At 33.3% G+C, this 21140-nt stretch overlaps 1 protein-coding gene and 2 long non-coding RNA genes across 3 annotated transcripts; 2 read left to right on the top strand and 1 right to left on the bottom strand.

Annotated features, from left to right (window-relative positions):
- The first annotated feature begins 1452 nt into the window (after positions 1–1452).
- On the top strand, positions 1453–3296 carry LOC140754781 (uncharacterized). Its single transcript, XR_012103702.1, has 2 exons — positions 1453–1898; positions 3118–3296. It is a non-coding gene; the product is annotated as an uncharacterized LOC140754781 (long non-coding RNA).
- A 6305-nt stretch (positions 3297–9601) lies between these two features.
- CPG10 (cuticular protein glycine-rich 10) lies at positions 9602–12098 on the top strand. The gene is made up of 4 exons (XM_073089855.1): positions 9602–9923; positions 10150–10411; positions 11168–11546; positions 11957–12098. The coding sequence occupies exons 1-4, from the start codon at positions 9660–9662 to the stop codon at positions 11973–11975; spliced, it is 924 nt and encodes a 307-aa protein (XP_072945956.1). The 5' UTR covers positions 9602–9659; the 3' UTR covers positions 11976–12098.
- A 5799-nt stretch (positions 12099–17897) lies between these two features.
- Positions 17898–19632, bottom strand: LOC140754757 (uncharacterized). The gene is made up of 3 exons (XR_012103700.1): positions 19442–19632; positions 18923–19131; positions 17898–18578 (listed from the first exon to the last, which is right to left on the bottom strand). It is a non-coding gene; the product is annotated as an uncharacterized LOC140754757 (long non-coding RNA).
- Positions 19633–21140: the final 1508 nt, after the last annotated feature.

Below are 21140 nucleotides of genomic sequence, written 5' to 3'. Positions count from 1 at the left end.
AGATATTCCTACCTGAGATCGGCCACAGATGCGCCGCTACCCCTGAGGACTAAACTGGAACGCCTCGGAAAAGTATGTCTCCCTTACCACACCCTTCAAAACGGAACACAGCAGCAGCTTACACTTCTGTTAGGTATTAGGTAGAAATAAATGTGGCGCTGGTGCCGCAGGAGTCGCACCACAAAGGGTTCTACCACCTTCAAATTCTTGATTTACATAATAAATGAAACAATTTAGTTTACGGCCTTAACAGACACTTTTAGCATCGGCAAATCACATTCTTGCAATAGCTTCCGTGTACTCGTAGCATCGCGTTTTAGCGACTTACTGCGTTATTTTGCGGTATCGAAAACGTGACATTTAGCAACTGCATTATACTGCATCACGTTTTTCACCGTTTACCCAAAAGAAGCAGTGACTGACTTTAAACATATGCGAGATGTAGCGTTTTGTCGCTGCGTCTTCCTTCCAAAATATAGCTAAATCGTCGATCGCAGATACAAAAAAGTAGCGTGTCTGTTGGGATCCTTAATCTATTGCATTTTATTGAGATTTTTTTTTAACGGGTGCTTTTCCAGTCTGTATATGTAATAGAACCCGCGCTGTTTCTATTGTCTCATACTCATGTCTTTATTTCAATTAAGCACCATCTTCATATTCTCTATAATCTGTGATATGCAAATGGTGTATAAATGAGTTCCGCAATAAATTATGGACATCTTGCAGTTCAAGATTATAGTTAGTACGAGTACTGTTTTGCCCATTAGGTACACGATAACTTTGTATGCGTGTTTTCCTAGACGCAATTAGTTTTATAGAATTTTATAATTATACACATTTGTTTAGATAATAATAACAATATCCATGAAAAACAGTAGAGATACTGTGTTTTTTTAAATAACTATATTTTTTCATATATCTGTTGAATTAATTCCCTTTATTTTGTTTAGTTGCCTTATGTTAAATAATAATCAATTTATTAGTAAGCATAATTAAATAGAGAGCAATGATAAAGAAAATAAATTGTAATTTAGAATAAGTAAGAAATATGTAATCATGTAAATGATTTTTTTGTAATACTTAATGAGCATAAAGATTCTTAAACCATAAATTCTGGCGAATATAACTGTAGGGCCTTTACCTGTCACACGTGTGTGAGCCTGCACGCGTGTTCCTCTTCGACAGCCTTGCGCAATGTGCATGTACGTGTAAGATGATAGGACGCCCGTGGCACGCGGTGAGGCTCTCATGTGGACCGAAATACGTGTGACATGAGAGCCCCTTGCTATAATCGAAAATATAGACTGCATACCGACAGTGCTTCATAAAGTTCTCAAAAGTATTTGAAATGCAATAATCGCACGACTTAGTCATTACCTAAACCCTGATGTGACCGGAATTGGCACAATTCCGTATTGATGTAGGCTAACGTTCACAGAGAATAAAAAAAAAATTATGTTTCTTACGCTGTGTCCTTAGATCCTTCAAAAGCATGAAGTACGATGCAACGTTATAGGACTTGAACTTTAGTATTCGACCTATCAAAATGACGTAATATTGAAAAAATAAGGCAATATAACTCGGAAATGATCGGATAAAAACGTGACGCTATTAACATTTAGCAAACATATAAATGAGGCTCCGAACGCATTTCCGTTAGTATCATAATATCCACGATGCGATTATTGATTTTTGTGTTTTTTAACCTTGTGTTAGCTGATATACAGGATAAGCATGTAGTATTCGTTTCGCCGGTACTAGCGCCCCCTAGAGGGTCGAGGGCGAGGGGCATGGAAACCGCGAAGGATTTCCCTGTCCTGATGTTGCTGACTGATTCTAAAGAGTCTAAAGTCGATCGCGATGATAATGGGAACGAAGCGGAACCGATCTATGTTGAAGTGAGTATACAATACAATATAGGTATTACAATACAATGCAAGACAATACAAATAATTACACACATAACGAGTACGCTAATACATATAAGATTTCTTGTAGATAAATACCCTAAATTTACGATTGTTTTATAAAGATCCAACAAAGCTTGTTTGTAAGATATTGATTCATCTTTTAATGAATGATAGCACTTCAAGTACGCGTACGCACAAATAAATCATATAAGTACATTTTTTTACGATAGTTTCTCAGTTTTACTAATGACACCCTTAAACAATAACAAAACCATTTTACTAAGTATATACGTAGAACCCGGAAATATTTTATGACATCATATTATAAGTATGTCATAACGTATACACAAATTAAAAATGTACGATTCTGAATTATTTGTCGAATTTATTTCATCATATTTGTAAATTCGGAATTTTCTGTCGTTGAAATAACGTGAAAATTGACCACAATTATCACTTATGAAAATTGAGTATGACCTTATAACTATTACAAATATTACGTAATAAATACGGTGTTCGATATTCCACTAAATGACAACAACGACCAAACTTATAAGTCTCATAAATTAAATAAGAAAATAATAGAGCAGTCGTTGCAACCGACTATTGGAAAGCATGGAACTTAACAGAAATAAAGCAGTGATTATATCAAAGCATTCTAACTCATTATTATTCATTGCAAAAGCTTCATACGTGGAGTAATGTCTATCCTGTTTCTAACTAGATCATTTTACTGATCGAACTGAATTGATTTATCACGTCATAAAAGAACATCCTTAAAGATTTTCTATATAACCTACTTCTGCCATTTTTTATAATATTCCTATAGGAGTAGCAGACAAGCATGCAATCCACCTGATGGTAAGTGGCCCCTGCCCCCCATGGACATTTATAATCAAACCCAGATCAGTCTTCCCTGAGGTTTGCTACAAATGCAATCCCATCTAGTGATGCGCGATTGTTATTAAAAACAATCGACTTATTCGATTGTTATTGTGTTTGATTGTATTCGGATAACTATCAAAATCTAATCTCATCTAATCTTGAGCACTAATTACTTCCAAGTACCTACTAATATATTGGTTTTATACTAAATTCAAATATGGACAATACATATAATATGGACAATATAATACAATTTACACCTGATTTAGTTCGTAAATTATGGTTTTATAATTACGATAATAATTTATTTTTGTCATTTCAGAGGTTAAAAGATCAAAAGCTACGCTTAATCCATAAATAGCAAGAGTAAGATCCTCAATTTGATGGAGGATAACTATGATAAAACCAAGACACAGGTTTTTAAGGATATTTATTGTAATTCCTTTTTTGGAAATATTTGCAGGTTTACTCCTAATAATAAAATAAACCTTTTTTAAAGTAGTTACGTATTTTTTACTTAATAGGACCTACCTTTCCCTAAGTATATCTTACCGCCAAAAGTTTGTGTAGGAACATTTCTCATCATCAACTTTATCAATCATCATCATCATTATCATTATCACAATCATAATCCACTTCATCTTCACTATCATTGTCAATTAACTTTTTCGCAATCATGATGTTTCAGCTTGGGATAGTTATATTCAGTAAACATTTGCCTATTTCCTAAATCAATGTGCAGGTGTAATGCAATTAGACTATTACATGGACACCAAAAGAAAGACCTAACTTTTGCTGGAAGTAGTTGTTATTAGTGGTTCACTTCACTCCCGTACTATTCTAGATTTTTTATGCAAGTTTCAGTACAATTCAATACATGTCAAATATAAGATAATTATCATCTGTACCATAATCAAAATAACACAAACTTTGATAATAATAGTCAAAGGACGAAACAAACATGGATTTTACATTTGAATAACATATTTTCCCATACGTATTCCGATTTGGTTACGCAAATCAGTGTTAAATGATTAATCTATTGTAGTCAGATCTTTTAATTGCTTTAATTACGTTAACTGACCTTTGTGTTTAACGAGAAACATAGAGTGACGTCATGCAACAACTGAAGTGCAATGGTTTTACTTATTAATATTAATAAAATCAATCTATCGTGTTGCCTACCGAAAATCGAAATTTGTAAAGGACAATGCCCATGAAAGTATGGACCGCCGTCCAGAGTTGCATCAAATTGAAACTTGTTGTGGACGATGTATAATTAACCAAATACTATCACCAATAATTATTTTTTAGATCAGCACCCGGGTTCTGAAGTTATTTACCGAAATGTTACATAACCTCAATATCGAAAATATCCGACGATAGATTGATAGTCGATTAAAACTGATAGTAGGTACCTATAATGTAGTTCGACTAACATATTCCATTTACTTTTAAAGGTAGTATATAAAAAAAACTAAAATAATCCTAAATTGCTAAAATAATGAATTCCGAGTATAAAATACCGCCATTTTAATTTTTAAGAACAACAATCAACATTTCGTCTTATTTTATCTTAAATGGAACCCCCTTGTTCAAAGAAACTATTCTGATCGACAAACTATGTAAAAAAATCAAAAAATAATTTTAATATTACTTTCATTTTGATGCATGAGAAAAATCATTAGTCAAAACACTAATAGATCTTATTGAATTCCGAGTATAAAATTCCGCCATTTTAATTTTTAAGAACAGCAATCAACATTTCGTCTTATTTAATCTTAAATGGAATCCCCTGTTCAAAGAAACTATTCTGATCGACAAATTATGTAAAAAAATCAAAAAATAATTTTAATATTACTTTCATTTTGACGCATGAGAAAAATCAGTACCAAGAATGGGCATTCTCCTTTTTGCCCACTTATTTTTTTTAGTCTAGTCATATTTATTACCGTTAATGGAGTATGTCTACATCAACCTAATCACAAAGATTCGCATTTCAGATCTTCTGTACACAAATAAGAGAAAGGGTATATTTTTATTACAATACTTTTTAAATTATTTTATGTTAATAAGAGTCTATTTAATTGTTGGTGAGTAGCAATCTAGCGGGAAAGTATATAAAAAGAAAGAAGGATATTATATTCAGAGAATGGATGCTCAGAGAAAAGAATAGACCTGTTATTGAATCTTTTATTATATAAAACTAGCTGACCCGGTAAACGTTGTGTTGCCATATAAATAAAAAAATGTTAAGGGTGAACAACCCTTATCACTTACGGGTTTGAAAAATAGATAGAATATTTGAAACTGCGATAGTAGCGAAGTCTGTCGAATCCAATGTGAAACATTCCCATTTACGAATTCAAAATTAATTAAAAAAACCTTTTCCCACGGACTAAATTGTGAATCTAAACCATTCTCAAGTCCCTGGAACACACACGACAAATTTCATCAAAATCAGTCCAGTCGTTTAGGAGGAGTTCAGTGACATACACACGCACATAAGAAATATATATATAAAGATAGGCTGTCAGCTTACATAAGTTGAAGAGAGACATATCTAACCTTACAAGATTTGAGTACGACAACTTCACAAAAGACATCCTCATGATGTCTACGTTACCCATTAAGGAAAGTGATGAACAAGAATTACTAATCAGGTCACGACTTCAAAAATCTGATGCCCTGGATTCGTACCCGGACCTATAGCGTGTGAGGCTGAAATTAATTTGACTATACCTACTGTTAGTAAAGGTGGTGGAACTCTTTAAGGTACTATCCGAAGGCATCACCGTAACACCTATCTGCGTTATGCTAGAATTATTAAGCGCTGGTGCCTACTGGTTTGAAGAGCCACACTCTTCAAACCCTTACTTGCCTACTGGTAGGCAGGAAGGGGTTGATTGGGTAAGGGAGAGACACTATTACGAGGCGTTCCAATTTAGTCCTCAGTTGTGTCAATTAAATTACCGTACTCTGCTTAGAGTTGATGACACTTACCATCAGGTGAACCGCATGCTTGTTTGATACTTTTAGAATATATTTATCACAAAACAATCATATACTAAAGAAAATTATAACCGTTGTCAAGCCATTACTGTCCTACGTCTCCTCTCGAAGTAAGAGAGCTTTAGGCCATAGCCCACCGTGCCGATCAATTGCTAATTGGTAGACTACACTACCATTGACATGGTAGTGTAGTCTAGTATAGTAGCATTGACTCTCAGACGTGTAGACTATGCGCTCCTTCAACGTTTCAAGTGATAATTAACTTCTAATACGCACTGTACTTAAAAGTCAGGGAAGCGTACGTGGGATTTGAACCTCGGACCCTACGATTGAGAGCTTAAGTTTTAACCATAAGGCTGTCAGTGCTACTATAATTTTGCTCTAAACTTATTATAAGAACGAATTCTAGCACTACTTTATAAATACAAGGCGATGTGTGTGATGATGTTGTGTTAAATGATGATGTAATATCAAGCGGAACTTCCAGCAAAACTGCGTACTCCGAGACCAGTTATTGTACCTACATAAACATAGAGTATAGAATAAGATATTGTTTATTATAATTATCATGTTGTTTTCCTTCGTAGTTTAATTCATTACACATTGCAAAGATTTCTTTTTAGAACAAAGCAATAAAATGCAAACAAAATATTTTTTTATAATATAGGAGCAGCAGACGAGCATGCAGTCCACCTGTTGGTAAATGGCTACTGCCGCCCATGGACATCTGTAATCAATCCCAGATAGGATTAGATATTCCTACCTGAGGTCGGCCACATATGCGCCGCTACCCCTGAGGACTAAGCTGGAACGCCTCGAAAAAGTATGTCTCCCCTTACCACACCCTTCAAAACGGAACACAGCAGCGCCTAACACTGCTGTTATTAGGCAGAAATAGGTGTGGCGGTGGTGCCGCCGGAGTCGAACCACATAGGTTTCTACCACCTTATCAATTATCTATAGGAAAGTAAAGAATAAAAAAATTGTTATAAAACAAAAAATCCACACCTTAAAAGTAAAGCCTAAGTCACTCCCATATTTTAGACGAATCAAAGGCCACTCATCATCAAGACGTTTAGGTTGCAGGGCTTGCCAAAGGATGATACAAAGGTCTCTACAAAAATTTACGTACACAAATATATATTGATAATAGAACTTAATAATAGGTATAGAATAGACAAAGAAAAACAATCCTTGAAACTGGTTGAAACCCACCTACCATTATATACGCTATACTTTTTTTATTTTCGTATTCCATGCTTATTATATAAACAGATATATCAAACTGAAAGCCATACAAAAATGTACACTACTTAAATGATTATATGCTACGTAAATAAGACACGGTTTAAATAAAGTCTCTTTTTAGTACGACCTTATGTTGGAAACTACTAAAATATAATAAAAAAATAAAAACAAGAATAGCGTTCGGAGAAAATTTTGTAATCGTAAGATTCCTGGAATTTGCCTTTAGACTTAAAAGCTCTGCTGTCACGCAAATGGCATTGAAAAGTTCATTCAAGTAAGATATAATTAATTTAAGATTTAAAATGTTTTAGAACATAAAAAAACCTAAAAGTATACAAAATGTAATTGAACCGATGCATACAGAAAATAATTGCTGTTGATCTTCAATTTCAGGTAAGTATTTGAAAAATATATTAAAAATACAGAATTCAGACAAAATCATTTCTAGATAAAATTACCCATACTTTACAATATTAAAGGCTGCGCAATGACCAGACACCTCGTATAATAATAATATACAGAAATATTTTTATAATACAAAAAGCTAATTTATTGTTATATGAGTGCTAATGCATATGTTTATTGTTTAAGTATTTTATAACCACTTCATATGCAATAAACTGAGAAAATGTAAAATTTTAAACAATCGAGAGATGAAGTGCAAAGTCAGAGTCGGATTTGGATTTTTCAAGGTCCTGGAGCAATGAAGAGACAGAGGCCCTTAATTATTTTCCAAATAAAGAGATTTTTTTCCGTGAAGTCTTTCAAAAAATTACCGCCAACAAATGAAATTATTGCAACAAATAATGTAATTAGTTAAGTGCAAATGTTGACAGTGAGAGTGTAAAAAAATAAGATGACACGTCGAAATTTGGATCTCTATTTTTGGATCCCACTCATGTGGAGGCCCAGTGGCCATTCTGCCTACCCTGGCCCCAAATCCGGCCCTGTGCCATGTATTATGTGATAATAATGACTAACTGTCAAAAAAAACAGAAAAAAAATATAAACTATCTACAAAAAATACATGTGTTAAAATAATTTTAATGCTATTTAATGAATAATAGATATTATAACTTATTCTTAGATAAACCGAATTGGGATTTCCCAATCCAAAATAGGTGTTGAAATACAATATGCATTAAAGTATACTAATAAATCTACAGGTGATAGTATGGAAAAAATATGGAAAATCACAGATGAAATAATGATCGGCAATTTGAATTGAATATTTCATAAAGTATGAAGCTGATTCTTTAAACTCGAGGCGAATAATTTAGGAAGAAAAAGTTAAATGGGTTATCCAGCGGATCATTCAATCATCATAATTATAATGGAGCCTAAATTTTTTGCTAATAAAGTGTTCGGTACATTATATAATAGATCTTGCTTCTAAATTGCTAATTTATGCATCAACACAGGATTACATCTATGAGACCTACATAGGTCTACCGAAATTGCCTTCAGTAACAGTTATGACCAACATAAACACCTAATGAGCTGGTAAAATTTTATGGAGAACTTCTAGAGTTATTGATATATTTTTTAAATAAATTAGTGTATCTGGGTACAAAAGTAATACAATATAATGACTTAAATACGCGTATGATATATTAAAATAAAGTAAAAACAAAAAAATGTACTATTCACATGGTGTAGACATATAAAAACTTTGGTAAACAATAAATTAAAACTAACGTTTTTGCTAGGTTCTTCGAGGATTTCCTACATTGAATACACGTTATCTTTGCATCATATATCATAGATTTGTATTCACACATTAATTAAGTAGGTATACCCAATAAATTTTTTATATGATTAAGTTGACGTAAAATTTAATGTCTTTTCCATTGACTTTTTGTAAGATGATTAAGTCGGATTTTCCTATATACTGTATTTACATAGAGCAAAAAATGAATAATTACATGCCTGGATATAATTGAAAACTTGTAGAAACCAGAAATTCATTGCATGCAAATAAAGTACCTTGTAGTTTTAGTTCAGTACTAACACGAATGATTCGTTACATCATTACATCTCTAAGTAATAAAATTTTCCAACTAAAACAGCTAAACATAAAATGTTTTTCAAGGATATATAAAATAAAAATAAGTACCTGAAGTGAACCACAAACAAGCAGGTAACTGGTTTAAAAATAACAAGTAGAATGTGAAATAACTATGCCTTGAACGAACAACCTATCTTTTAATCTCATGTAGCTTCTCGAAAACAAAATAAAAGGCTGTTGTAGCCATCCTGAATATGTTGTGCACCCAAACATACCGAGACGAACATCCGGTTTAAGGGAATAACCAGATGTATAGGTACGTGCACTGCTCGCAAATTGATGGGCGTGTCATGTCACGTTTTTATCCGTCGAACAATGTCTACGAATGCATGAAATTAATACCTCTAATATAATGATACCTCATCGTTAACGTAAGATTAATTCCTTGTCCACAAACGTCATCGTGAGAATGTAACGTTCTTAAGTGTCCTGAGGTTCTTTATCTCTAGCAGGCTGTCGATGACGTAGCGTGGCGTCCGTAAGAAAAACTGACGTATAAATAGGTTCGCACAGTGAATCCTGCGCCAGTGATCACGATGGGGGTCAGTGATGTGGTTTGTGTTCTCGCGTTGGCGGGGGTCGTCCTCGCGTCAGTGGGGGACAACTCGATAGACGGTAGGGAACGGGTCGTGCTGGTCGCGCCGGTGCTCGCGCCCCCCAGGGGTTCAAGGACTCATGTGACTGACCGGGCGCGGCAATTCCCGATTCTAGTGTTATTGGCGCAGGAAAATGCGCCGGTAAACTCGCGGGAACATGAAGCGAAATCCTTGGGAGTCAACCCTCAGCCTATTTATGTTCAGGTAAAAATATTTTTTATAAAATTATTTAGAACGTATCGTTGATAATTAGATGATGCTCTACATCCAATTATCAACTCAACTCATGGAAAATTACTGTTGAACGAAATAATTTTAAATTTTTTGGACCACCTATATCACTTACATATTTTGGATATGCGTATATATGTGCAAAACTACTAGAGATACTAATAGAAAATTACTGACTAATGTAGATTATTTCTTTCAGAAATTAGAAGACCAGGAACCGGCGAAACCAGTCCAGCTTAACCGCCAAAAGCGTCATTTGAAGAAATTGTTGTTAGGAGGCGGAGGCCTGTCTTTCGGTGGCGGATTTGGCTACGGCGGTGGCGGCGGATACGGCGGAGGTGGCGGTTACGGTGGCGGTTACGATGGCGGATACGGAGGCGGCCATGGAGGCCACGGGGGATACGGGGGCGGTTACCAAGAGCCCTCTAAAACGATTATCGTCAAAGTCGTAAAAGACCACGGTATGTGAAAACAATAAAACAAATCCATATTATTTAAATACAAACCATTCTTATGGTGGTATGAAATTTAGGCTCTCATTCTAGAAGTCCAGGGCTCGAATCCAAAGTGTTTTCGAAATTAAGTACACACTACACACTGTCATCAAATTGTAAAGTGAAGTAAAATGAATTTTCTATAATCTTCTCAAAGGTGAATTTTCCATCAACTTTTGCCTCGTTACCCCTCGGATTTGGTCATCCAGACATATTTGATAGATTATCACTATAAATCATCCTTCTAAAAAGGGGTCCGTACCCAACAGCAGGATAAGAATTAGTTAATGAGTATACAGTATAATATAAACGATTTAATGCGTCGAACAATTAATTCCTGGTTCTACTCAGGACTAGGCGGAAGTCTTACCTATTAATTTATGTCTTTTCGATTGCGTGTTTGTCGTAACAAAATTATCGTAGTCTTAATAAATCAAAACATTTAAATATTCGTATTATATTAAAATACAAAAAAGAAGTCCTTCAAAATACATGTTCATCCCAACCTCTTACTTTTTGTCTTCACTTAATTGAAATTCTGATAAAAAATAACTGGTTCAATTTAAGTTATACTTACAATTAATTATAATAAAAAATTTAATACCTATTGTAAAAACTAACTAATTTGCGAATTTTATTATGTAAAGCATATATAATATTATATTGTTGTAGATTTTTTGTCAACAACTTCCACATTAAGATGATACATATCTTTACTTCTAGGTCATCACGGTGGTTACGGCGGTGGTAATTATGGCGGTGGTTACGGCGGACATGGCGGTCACGGCGGCGGTTTTGGCGACGGTGGCGGTTATGGCGGCGGCGGCGGTTACGGCGGCGGCGGCGGCGGGGGCGGTGGTTATGGCGGAGGCGGTGGTTTTGGCGGAGGCGGTGGTGGTGGCGGTGGCGGTGGTTACGGCGGAGGCGGCAGTGGTTACAACGATGGCGGTTACGGCGGTGGCAACTTCGGCCCCGGACACGGCGGCGGTGGCGGCTATGGCCCCGGACACGGTGGAGGATGCGGCGGCGGGTGCGGCGGCAACTACGGCGGTGGTGGCGCCATCGCCACGGCGACGGCGACGGCTACAGCACACGCTAGCTCGTAAGTAACTAGACTAGACAAACCACACTCATAAACGCTCAACTAATTATGCGATATCTTTCCATTAAAAAAAATAAATGTTAAGAGAAATAAGAGAAATTATACCAGTTTAGGTAAATGCTGGTATTAAAATCCTTTAATAATATAAAAATAGATTCAATTCCATTACTTTTAGACAAGATGTCGAATTTATTTTACACGGCACAATAATTGGCGAGTATGGAAATAATAGTGAATCATACGCTTCATTTAAAATGTAAACGTACACGATAAAAATTGCAATATAAATTGAATCGCATCAAGAATATAAAGTTGGTGACGCGAAATATCAACTTTTAAACAGCAATACGGATTATTATGTGCATTACCCACTTACAAAAATAATTATTAAAATCTTTTGTTCTTTTCAGATACGGAAAACGCAAATAGAAGAATTAAGAATTTAAGAGAGATAAACAAAGAAAAGAACTGAATAATAAAATGATTACGCCAGCCAATTTTATTATTATAAATTTGGACACCGTATACATGGAGAATATATGATTAACTTATACCTATACGAATAATTAAACATTATAGGTACAAGTATAGTCAAATTCATTGTGCATATGCAAATACTAAAACTTCCAACAAATTTTTGAATATCGACCCCTCCGTCTTAAAGTACCTATGTAGGTATATCTCTGATTAACTATAGTGTTTTATGCTTGAACAATTGACCAACGAGAACAATTTTTGTCCATGCTCCATGCAAAATTAGTAACTATATACTAATTCAGTACTATAAGGGACATCTCATATTAGGTGACATGCACCTTGTAACTCCCATCTACTATTTCTATACTTTAAACAATAAGAAAATTATGTAGATAAATCTGACCGTCAAATATTAATTCATAGCTGTACATAACGGAAAAAAAAAACACTTTTATTTATATTGCTACATATTGCTACATACATTATACAACAAACACATAAATTTTATGTCGAACATTTATTCTATGTACCTTATATAATAATATTATCAATTGGGTTGTGATCTAGACTTAGGCAAGTGTGTGTATGCCATTATATATAACGTATAAAGTTGGTATTAGAAAGATAATAAATTAGCAGAATGATCATAATGTCATACATTATTATTATGTTGGGATTGTAATATTTTTCAAACGACCGTCATATATCTATGTATTTTAATATCTATGTGTGCAATAATAACTCATGTACAATACAAATGTACGTGTATTTGTATAATATCGTTTAATATAGTGTACCTAATTAATTGTAATTTTAGTAAATAAATATAATTTTATTTTCAAGGTTTTTTAACTTTGATGACTTTTGCCCTCCAACAGCGATTTTTTTATGTAGCATAAATGTTGTATTAACAATTAAATAAAAAATTAAATTCACGCAAACTACTTAGAGGTGCAATTGGTACTAATAATTCACCAAGTGCGAGTCAAACTCGCAAACCGAGGGTTCCGTTCCACCCAATTTTCATTTATTTTTCATTTTTAGTATTCGGTATCGTAAGAACCATACAAGTAAATGCATTGTGAAAATTTAATGTCTACCTATTACGGTTCAGTAGAAAAAGCAAAACAAGCTAAAAAAGAACTGTTTGTAGAATGGCGACCGCATTATTTTTTTAAAATTTGTTGTTATAACGACGAACATTATATATACTCTGTAAAAATTAAAAATGTCTATCCTTAAGGTTCAAGGCGGGCAGACAGCGTAGGGTTCCATTGGGTGCGGAACCCTAAAAACGTAGTGGTATATCAATGGAGTACCTACTCATAATAGTTCAAAAAAATAGATGTTTAATTATGAGAGAAAATTATAATAAGTACATTAAGTAATTAAAGTCATAACAGTGACGGGTATTACAAAAGCATAACATTAATACGGAAACAATAGATAACAGCCGAAAACAATAATAGAACATCTCAATAAGACATTAAATTTCTTTATAATATTGGGCATATATTTTGTGATGCAGCCAAACCAAACTGAAATTGATTCTTACTCAAATAAACATAGCCCAGACACAACATTGGGTCGCTTTGTGATTATGTAATATGTACCCAAGATATCACACCTACCAATGATTCAATTTGAAAACTATTTACAACACTTCACATGTCTACCGCTAACGTCAAATACAAAACATAAGGCCGGAGTTCACCGTAGATCCGTTATTTACATTAAAGTTTTTTGTTTCTCGAGGGGGAAATCTTCTAAAGGTACCCGACGACGTGGGAGCGACGTCGAGCTATGTGGGATTTTTACTGCACTAAAACCCACCCGGTAGCCGTCCTCATCGCTTTTTGGAGAACTTCGGGATCTCCGACGGAACACAACCGGAGTCCTCCAAGCGCGATGCCCCGATCGGGCTCTGCCCTGGGAGAGCACTTTTCGCTCCTCCCAAACCATCTGGTATTCACGACGGTATGCGACCACACATACCACCGTCCTTTCCGGGGTCGCTTACTGGACGGTTCGAGCTCCCACTCTTGCCGCCCGCTACCCCGGAAGACCCCTTTTTAGTCGTCGCCTATTACGACAAGCAGGGGATACCGTAGCCCTATTCTAGTCCCGTAACTATAGGGACATATTATTGTTAAACCTAGCGGTTAAGCAGACGCGATGGAAAGAAGTCATCCCAGACATTTTTGAAGAGCCCCATGTCATAGCGTTGGAAGAACCTCAGGAGGAAGTACTACAATAACATTGACGATAGCGATGGAATGCAACAATTCTGTGCACCTAGTTATTTGTATTAACGTCATTTGTATGACTATCACCACAATATTTAGGCGAAGTAGTCTATTACGGAAGTTGACAAAAACAATAACATTAACCGACTGAAATTGAATGGTTAACGTTAAGTGTTAGGTTAGGTTAGTTACTTATGACGTCATGTTAATCGCAACTAAAATGATGAAATGAATTATGAATTGCTTAACCGTTGATTTGATGGCTGGTTAGGCTTTTGTTAACGTTAAAGGTACATGGTGCAACCCATCCTTAAACGATCCGATGCGAGTCACAGCAAACAACCGAAATAAATAACATCTTATGAGAGAGCTACATGGTGAGATATTTATGTAAAACACGGCATATTAATTTAATTGTTTTATGCGTATATTTTCTATCAAATCCACCCGTCACTCAGGCCAAATCAGTCACTCAATCAAAACATTGAAGCGTATATATGAAATTCTGCCGATCTACGTAGTGTCCACAAATAGAAAGACAGAAAGAAGGAAAATTTCAACACACGAACAGTGCACGTAGCCAATTTTTAACTAAAAACAAATAAACAAATTACGTACATATTATACGTACAATTCATACTGATTGCAATTAATTGAAAGAGGAAACTAAAGAAATGTCTTGCCTTTTTTGGCCATAAAAATGGATAAATATATTATAAGCTTTCATTAAACAAAACCTATTTCCCGTTTCGTTCGTCGTTTTTCCTAAGCAACACAACATTTATTTAAATAATATAAATAAGAGTATAATGTAATGTTAGAAATATATTCAAACTAATTAATTATAGTATTATTTTAATTATTATTTTGTGTTATTTTCATACATTATATTAATAATAATAAGTGCCCATTTAATAGTCACTGGCTGGTACGATTGTGATTTAGCATAAAAACGAAAAAGAACGCTCTTGACGTTTGGGTTGTATTTTACGCGGGAAAAATAGTAAGTTTCTGATAATAAGTTAATTATATGATGGTACAGCGTCTTACAAGGTTCTCGTTTTCCGTAATAACGTTACCTTCTACTTCTACTCATAAAAACATAACAGCAAACAAAAAAATAACATAAATACGGCATATTTATGTTTAGTTTTTTGTTTGTCGTCTTGTGCCCATCTTTAGTTATAAATTAAACATTATGCGCCAGCACTTGGACGTAGGTAGAAAATTAGTAGAGAATTGTATTATATGAAATTGATTTCAGATGTCCACGGGTACTGCCGCCTTACCACGAGGTTAGCTGCATGCTTATTTGCTACCTCTACATTATAGAAAAAAAACAATTGACCATAAAAGTGACATTTTCCCATCATTGAAATGTTAATGCAAACAATACAATATCACGTCGGTTTTAAACAAAGAAGTATTCATACGAATGTTGCAATCAAACACAAACTCATTCCACAACATTTGTTAAACTTATGTACAGTGTATGTATAAGTATATTTTGCTTACTGGTCGCCTCTGTGAAAGAAGAATAAGTCAATTATATTGCAGGAGCCTCGATGACACACGTTTAATTCCCACATCAGTTGCAAGAAAAGAAAGTTGCCATGTACAATCGTAGATTAGTAAAGATACTTCGCCGCCTTGAAATTGAATGAAGCCACAAACAGCTTATTTTAGTAAGTTCTTTTTTTGAATTCTTAACAAATAAAAACATTTTCAGACAAAAATAACTGGGTACATTTTCTTGTTAGGAGTGACTAATCTTTACTAATCTATGTGTACAATCTGTAATATACCAAATAATTGTAAACTTTAACGTTGCCAACATATGCTGCAATAATAGGTATTCGTTATGATTGAATAGCAAAAACTCTATCATTTTCTCCATTGACGTAAATAATCGCTATCAAATCGGGAAAGAAGCTCAGTGGAACTAATTATTAATATTCTTTAACTGCATGAACTTCACCGGAATGACACATAATTGTTACCTTTACTAGGACAATAGCAAGTTTAACAATGTTACAATGTCGTTAACTGTAAGTGGCCTAATTGTTACAAGTAGGAATCAAAGTGTATAATTTTATGAAATCCCATGCATTATTATTGACAATCTATTATAAAATGCAATAGGATTATTATGAATTCATTCATTAGATATTATTTTTTATACGCTTACCTGACGCTAGATCATGGGCCCTATAACAAATATACTATTTATATGTATGTTTCATTTATTCATAGTGGATGGGTCCGTTTAATACGCGGTCTTCACCTACCATGACCCCTCAGCAGTTGTTTTTTTTTTTATTTTCAAGGAGGAGAGGGAGGCATCTGAACTATCTGAAATGAGCTTCTGAAATTTATTGGCGTAATACGGCCTCTTATTTTAAATTCTTCTAACCACCATAAGTGTCACTAGCTTTGAATACTAAAATTGTTACAACTCCTATGGATAATCATTTTGTCATATAGTTTTATTGCTATTCAGAATTTGTAGGCTCTTTGAGCATAATATTTTAATTTCTATTCACTACCAAGTATTAGGTAATTTTAGTGTGAAACTCCATAAACCTTTTTAGCTAAAAATAATTTTTCCAAGCTATATAAAACTGCTACTGTTGATATTATTGAGTCAGGTATTTGTTACTTAAAAACGAAATCTAATACCTTTAAACGAGCAATTCTTGTATATATATATATATCAACGAACTCGGAAACGGCTCCAACGATTTTCTTGAAATTTTTTATCTAGGGGGTTTCGGGGGCGATAAATCAATCTAGCTAGGTTTTATTTTCAGGAAATGTCGTTTCAACCGTGTTTTCATGGAATAAAATCCTCCTACAATATCATTAGAGTACGAAGCTAAATTTCGCCATTATTTACGAAGTTAGAATAGCCCGGTGGAGAAATCGGATGCCTTAAAACGCAGGAAACCTGGGTTCAAATCTCGGTCAGATTGTTTTTTTCTTTTTTTTCTCTTTTTTTCGTGTTTCTTATTTTTGTGAGAAAAACTGTTCTTGGGAAACAAAAATGAAACATTTTTTTTTATTGACTTAGCTTAAAAAAGGTAGTCATTCAATTACATTACAACATTATTTGGCTCTTCCTGCCATCTATTGGCGAGTAATAAGTACTATTTTTTTCTATTATGAAGTAACTGTCATGTAGTTGTCATGCAACACTATCAAAGAGTATAGTAACCTAGGTAAGAAAAGAGAGGCATCTTACGTGATAAAATTGACACGCTTGCGCACAACCGCCGCCAAGTGAATTGGTGTGAATTGTTGCTAAAGGTACATACGTATAAATAGTACGTATCTATATGATTCATATAAAATGCATAGTACCTATAATATCTCATATTTCATAAAGATGATTTTTTTTATACTGTGTGGAGACAAAATTAAGAGTTATAAAGACGCTTATATTTATATACTATTTACTATATAAACAGTATTTTATAATAATAAATAAATACAAACGTCCATATAACTCAATTATGTCTCCACACATTATAATAAAATTAATCATGAAATAAGAGATATTATACGTATGATGCATTTGTACATATATTGAAGCGCCAGAATTGAAGGTGATATGAATAAAAAAAATAGATTAAATAAATATTTATTATATATTATGAAAACGCTCAGAAGGAATTCCAGAAATACAATATATTCTTCCATAATCAACATTTTTACAATTATACATCTTTATATGAACAAATTTATCACACTTCCATTATAAAAGAAGACGTTGCAAAAATCAATCGACAGTAATTCATAACTCAAAGCAAGAGTGATCATTCCAAAAACATAAAAATAGAAAAAGTATTTAATAAGTGTCACAAATTATTAATTATCAGCAATTAAGTCTGTCTGTAACAATATTAACAACTTAGTATATATGCAATACTAACAAACTATTTCAATATGCGAAATATTTAATTTTCACATTTTTATAATATTTTTATAAATATCTTCTATGCTTAATAAAATATTCTTGTGCATGTTGCTTAAGATGGTCATCATTTTCTGTATAAATATACAGAAACCAGATAATTTTACCAGATAAAATACGATTTATTTGTCTGCACCAGCACCATAAATAAAAATGTTATTTGATACATCAATAAATACTATCCTGAACTCATTTGTGTGGATATTACAATTAAACATTTTAGGTTTTCCATTTGTGATTTTTGTTTTCCTTTTGTCATTTTTCTTCTTAAATTTCTCTTTTCTTCCTGCATGGTTCTGTATTTTCCAATCATAAAAGCTGGCCCCTTTTTCTGATCTGCAAAATAAATGTGGCTTTATTAAATATTTATATAAGTAAAAGCAAAGATGTTAAAACTTATATTTAGATTTTTTGTAAGTTTTTGCTACAAAATGAATCAATATTAACCTGTAATTAACGCTTTGGATGTTGAAGATTGGGCATCATTGTCTGATTTCAGGTTAGCTTTGAAAATGTTAATTAATGTTTTACAATTTTTTTTTATATTTGGGCCTAACAATAAAGCAGATGTGGTACCAATCAAATAGTTTTACTTTCTATTTATATAGCTTCTTACTACCCATGCAGAATATAGACAGTCTGTTTACAATTTGTTATACATAAAAGAAATATAGACCTACCATTTAAATGAAGTGAAGCTACTGCCAAATTTTTTAAGCAATGATTGTTAGGAACTTTGTCTTCTGGTATTAAGTGGTAATCACACACTCCCTTATTTTAATAAATCTTCTCATATTCATGTTCTGGTATTTTGTTACCCAAAATGGAAAGCCAAGATGCAAACAACTCCACTTTTTACTAGGATGAGGATAGCGATCCAGATAAGCTCCTGAAAAAGTACAACACAAGTAAGAATTTAAAACTAACTTAGTAACTTATAATTCAGTTATAACTTCAATACTATATAAATTACGTAATGATTTCAATACTTGACGGAATATATTAAACTCTCAACACTTAGTTGACAGCAAATTGATAATGAATAACTGCCAAAAGTTGTATATTGGCACACTTAAAACAAGAAACTACAAAGGACTTCTTCCTCGTAAGATAATTACATAAAAATGAATCGATGTTGGTTTATGCCACATCGAAAGTTGCATTATGAATGATAAATAAAATATGTTTCTGTAACTTACCAAACTCCGCGCATCCGAAAACGCAATAAACTTTTCTTTTGGAGAACATTTTCAAGAGTTAAATCAACGATAAAACATAACTGGGATTTTGGAAAAAGTTGAACTCAACTGTCAACAGGAAAATTTTCCATTGTAGAACCACAGAATACCTATACTTAGAACGTTCCATTGCACACTTTCATCATAAATCAAAACATGGATATATTATTATAAATAAATATATTAATAAATTAAGAAATATTATTACATAATAATTATATTTTTATTAAATTTATATATTATTTTTATTAAATACATGTTTAGGGGAATATTCAAATAATTGAGCCAATTTTAGGGGGTTTTGACTTAAGTTTAGGGATAAATATTTTTGAGAGTTGGTAACACTGGTTGATGCCCCCAATTCTACAGATGAAGTTTTCCGGAAACGAATCTGAAGTTTTTTTCTAAGTGTACCTCCCTGGTGACGACTATAAGCTTTTATGTATGCGTTTGGTGACGACTATAAGTTATTATGTGTCTTTTTATCGTGACTTTTTATTTCAAATAATCGGTATTTTTGTTTTATGATTACAACACCGAGCAAAGCTCGGTCATCCAGGTACTATTCACATTAACAGAACAAGTATAGGCTCGACTTGGCGGAGGCACTGCCGTGCCTCCAGATAAATTTACAACACAATTTACAACAAATTAAGGAATACACTGTAAAAATAAAAATATTTCTTCAACCACTTTACAACTGTTATAATTCTCGTTATAAATACAATTCAAAAGTTAAGATGTTCTTTTCCAATACTATGAGTTAGTTACAATCGTACCAGCCAGTAATTATATAAATGAGAACAAATGAAATAAGAAATAAATAGAATACAGAAATGAATTAATCAAAATAATACTATAATAGTTTTAATAACTTTCTAACAACATGATGTTGGAATTACACATTGATTCCTAAATCTTTGTTAGTGTTAAACATAAAAAAGTTCTTCTTGAAAAAGCCAAAGTTCTTATGTCACGGTTTTTGTGGGCATCCATTGTGCTTGATATAGATATGAACTCATCGAACTTTTCGAACCCATCAGTGGTAGATAAAATGAGTAGGTGTACTATATTATGCATAGTTATAATACGTGTATAGTTAAGCAAGTAATTAATAATTAATAAAGTATTTGTGTTACCAATCAAGAAAATAATAATTTGCATTTAAAGTTATGCAATATGCATGCAGAATACGCTTTTTATAAAATCTAAATAAAAATGAGAACTCACTGAAATTCTCTAACTAAAGGAAAAATACGAATACCTAGATTAGAATTGTGAGCAAATTTAAAGGAAAATGATAACATAACAATAAATATCTAAGCGATTTTTGAGGGGGCAAAGGTGAACAGATATGAATGATTCGTGGAAATAATCGTGTATTTCTAGCGTATTTCCTTGTTATTACAATCAGATTCATGTTATTCTGAAATTTTACTGAGAAACCTTTTAGCTTTTAATTCATTAAGCTCTGTTATCTGGAAAAGACATCTAAAGTTATGTATTTGATCCACGTAGATAAATAAAAGGGGTACATAAGTAACGGTACATGTGTTTAAATATTTTAATGAAAACAAATAAACGTATTTTAATACAGTTTTCACCTAAAGGCCCTATGCCTTTTAGGGTAATAACATTTATAAATCAAGTATCGATAATC

The sequence above is a fragment of the Epargyreus clarus genome, unplaced genomic scaffold, assembly GCF_041222505.1.
Source record: "Epargyreus clarus isolate Ecla_fem2 unplaced genomic scaffold, WU_Ecla_fem_2.2 ptg000003l, whole genome shotgun sequence".
In the NCBI taxonomy this organism is placed as follows: Eukaryota; Metazoa; Arthropoda; class Insecta; order Lepidoptera; family Hesperiidae; genus Epargyreus; species Epargyreus clarus.
Note: the sequence above shows the minus strand (reverse complement) of the source record. Positions and strands in the feature narration are given on the sequence as shown.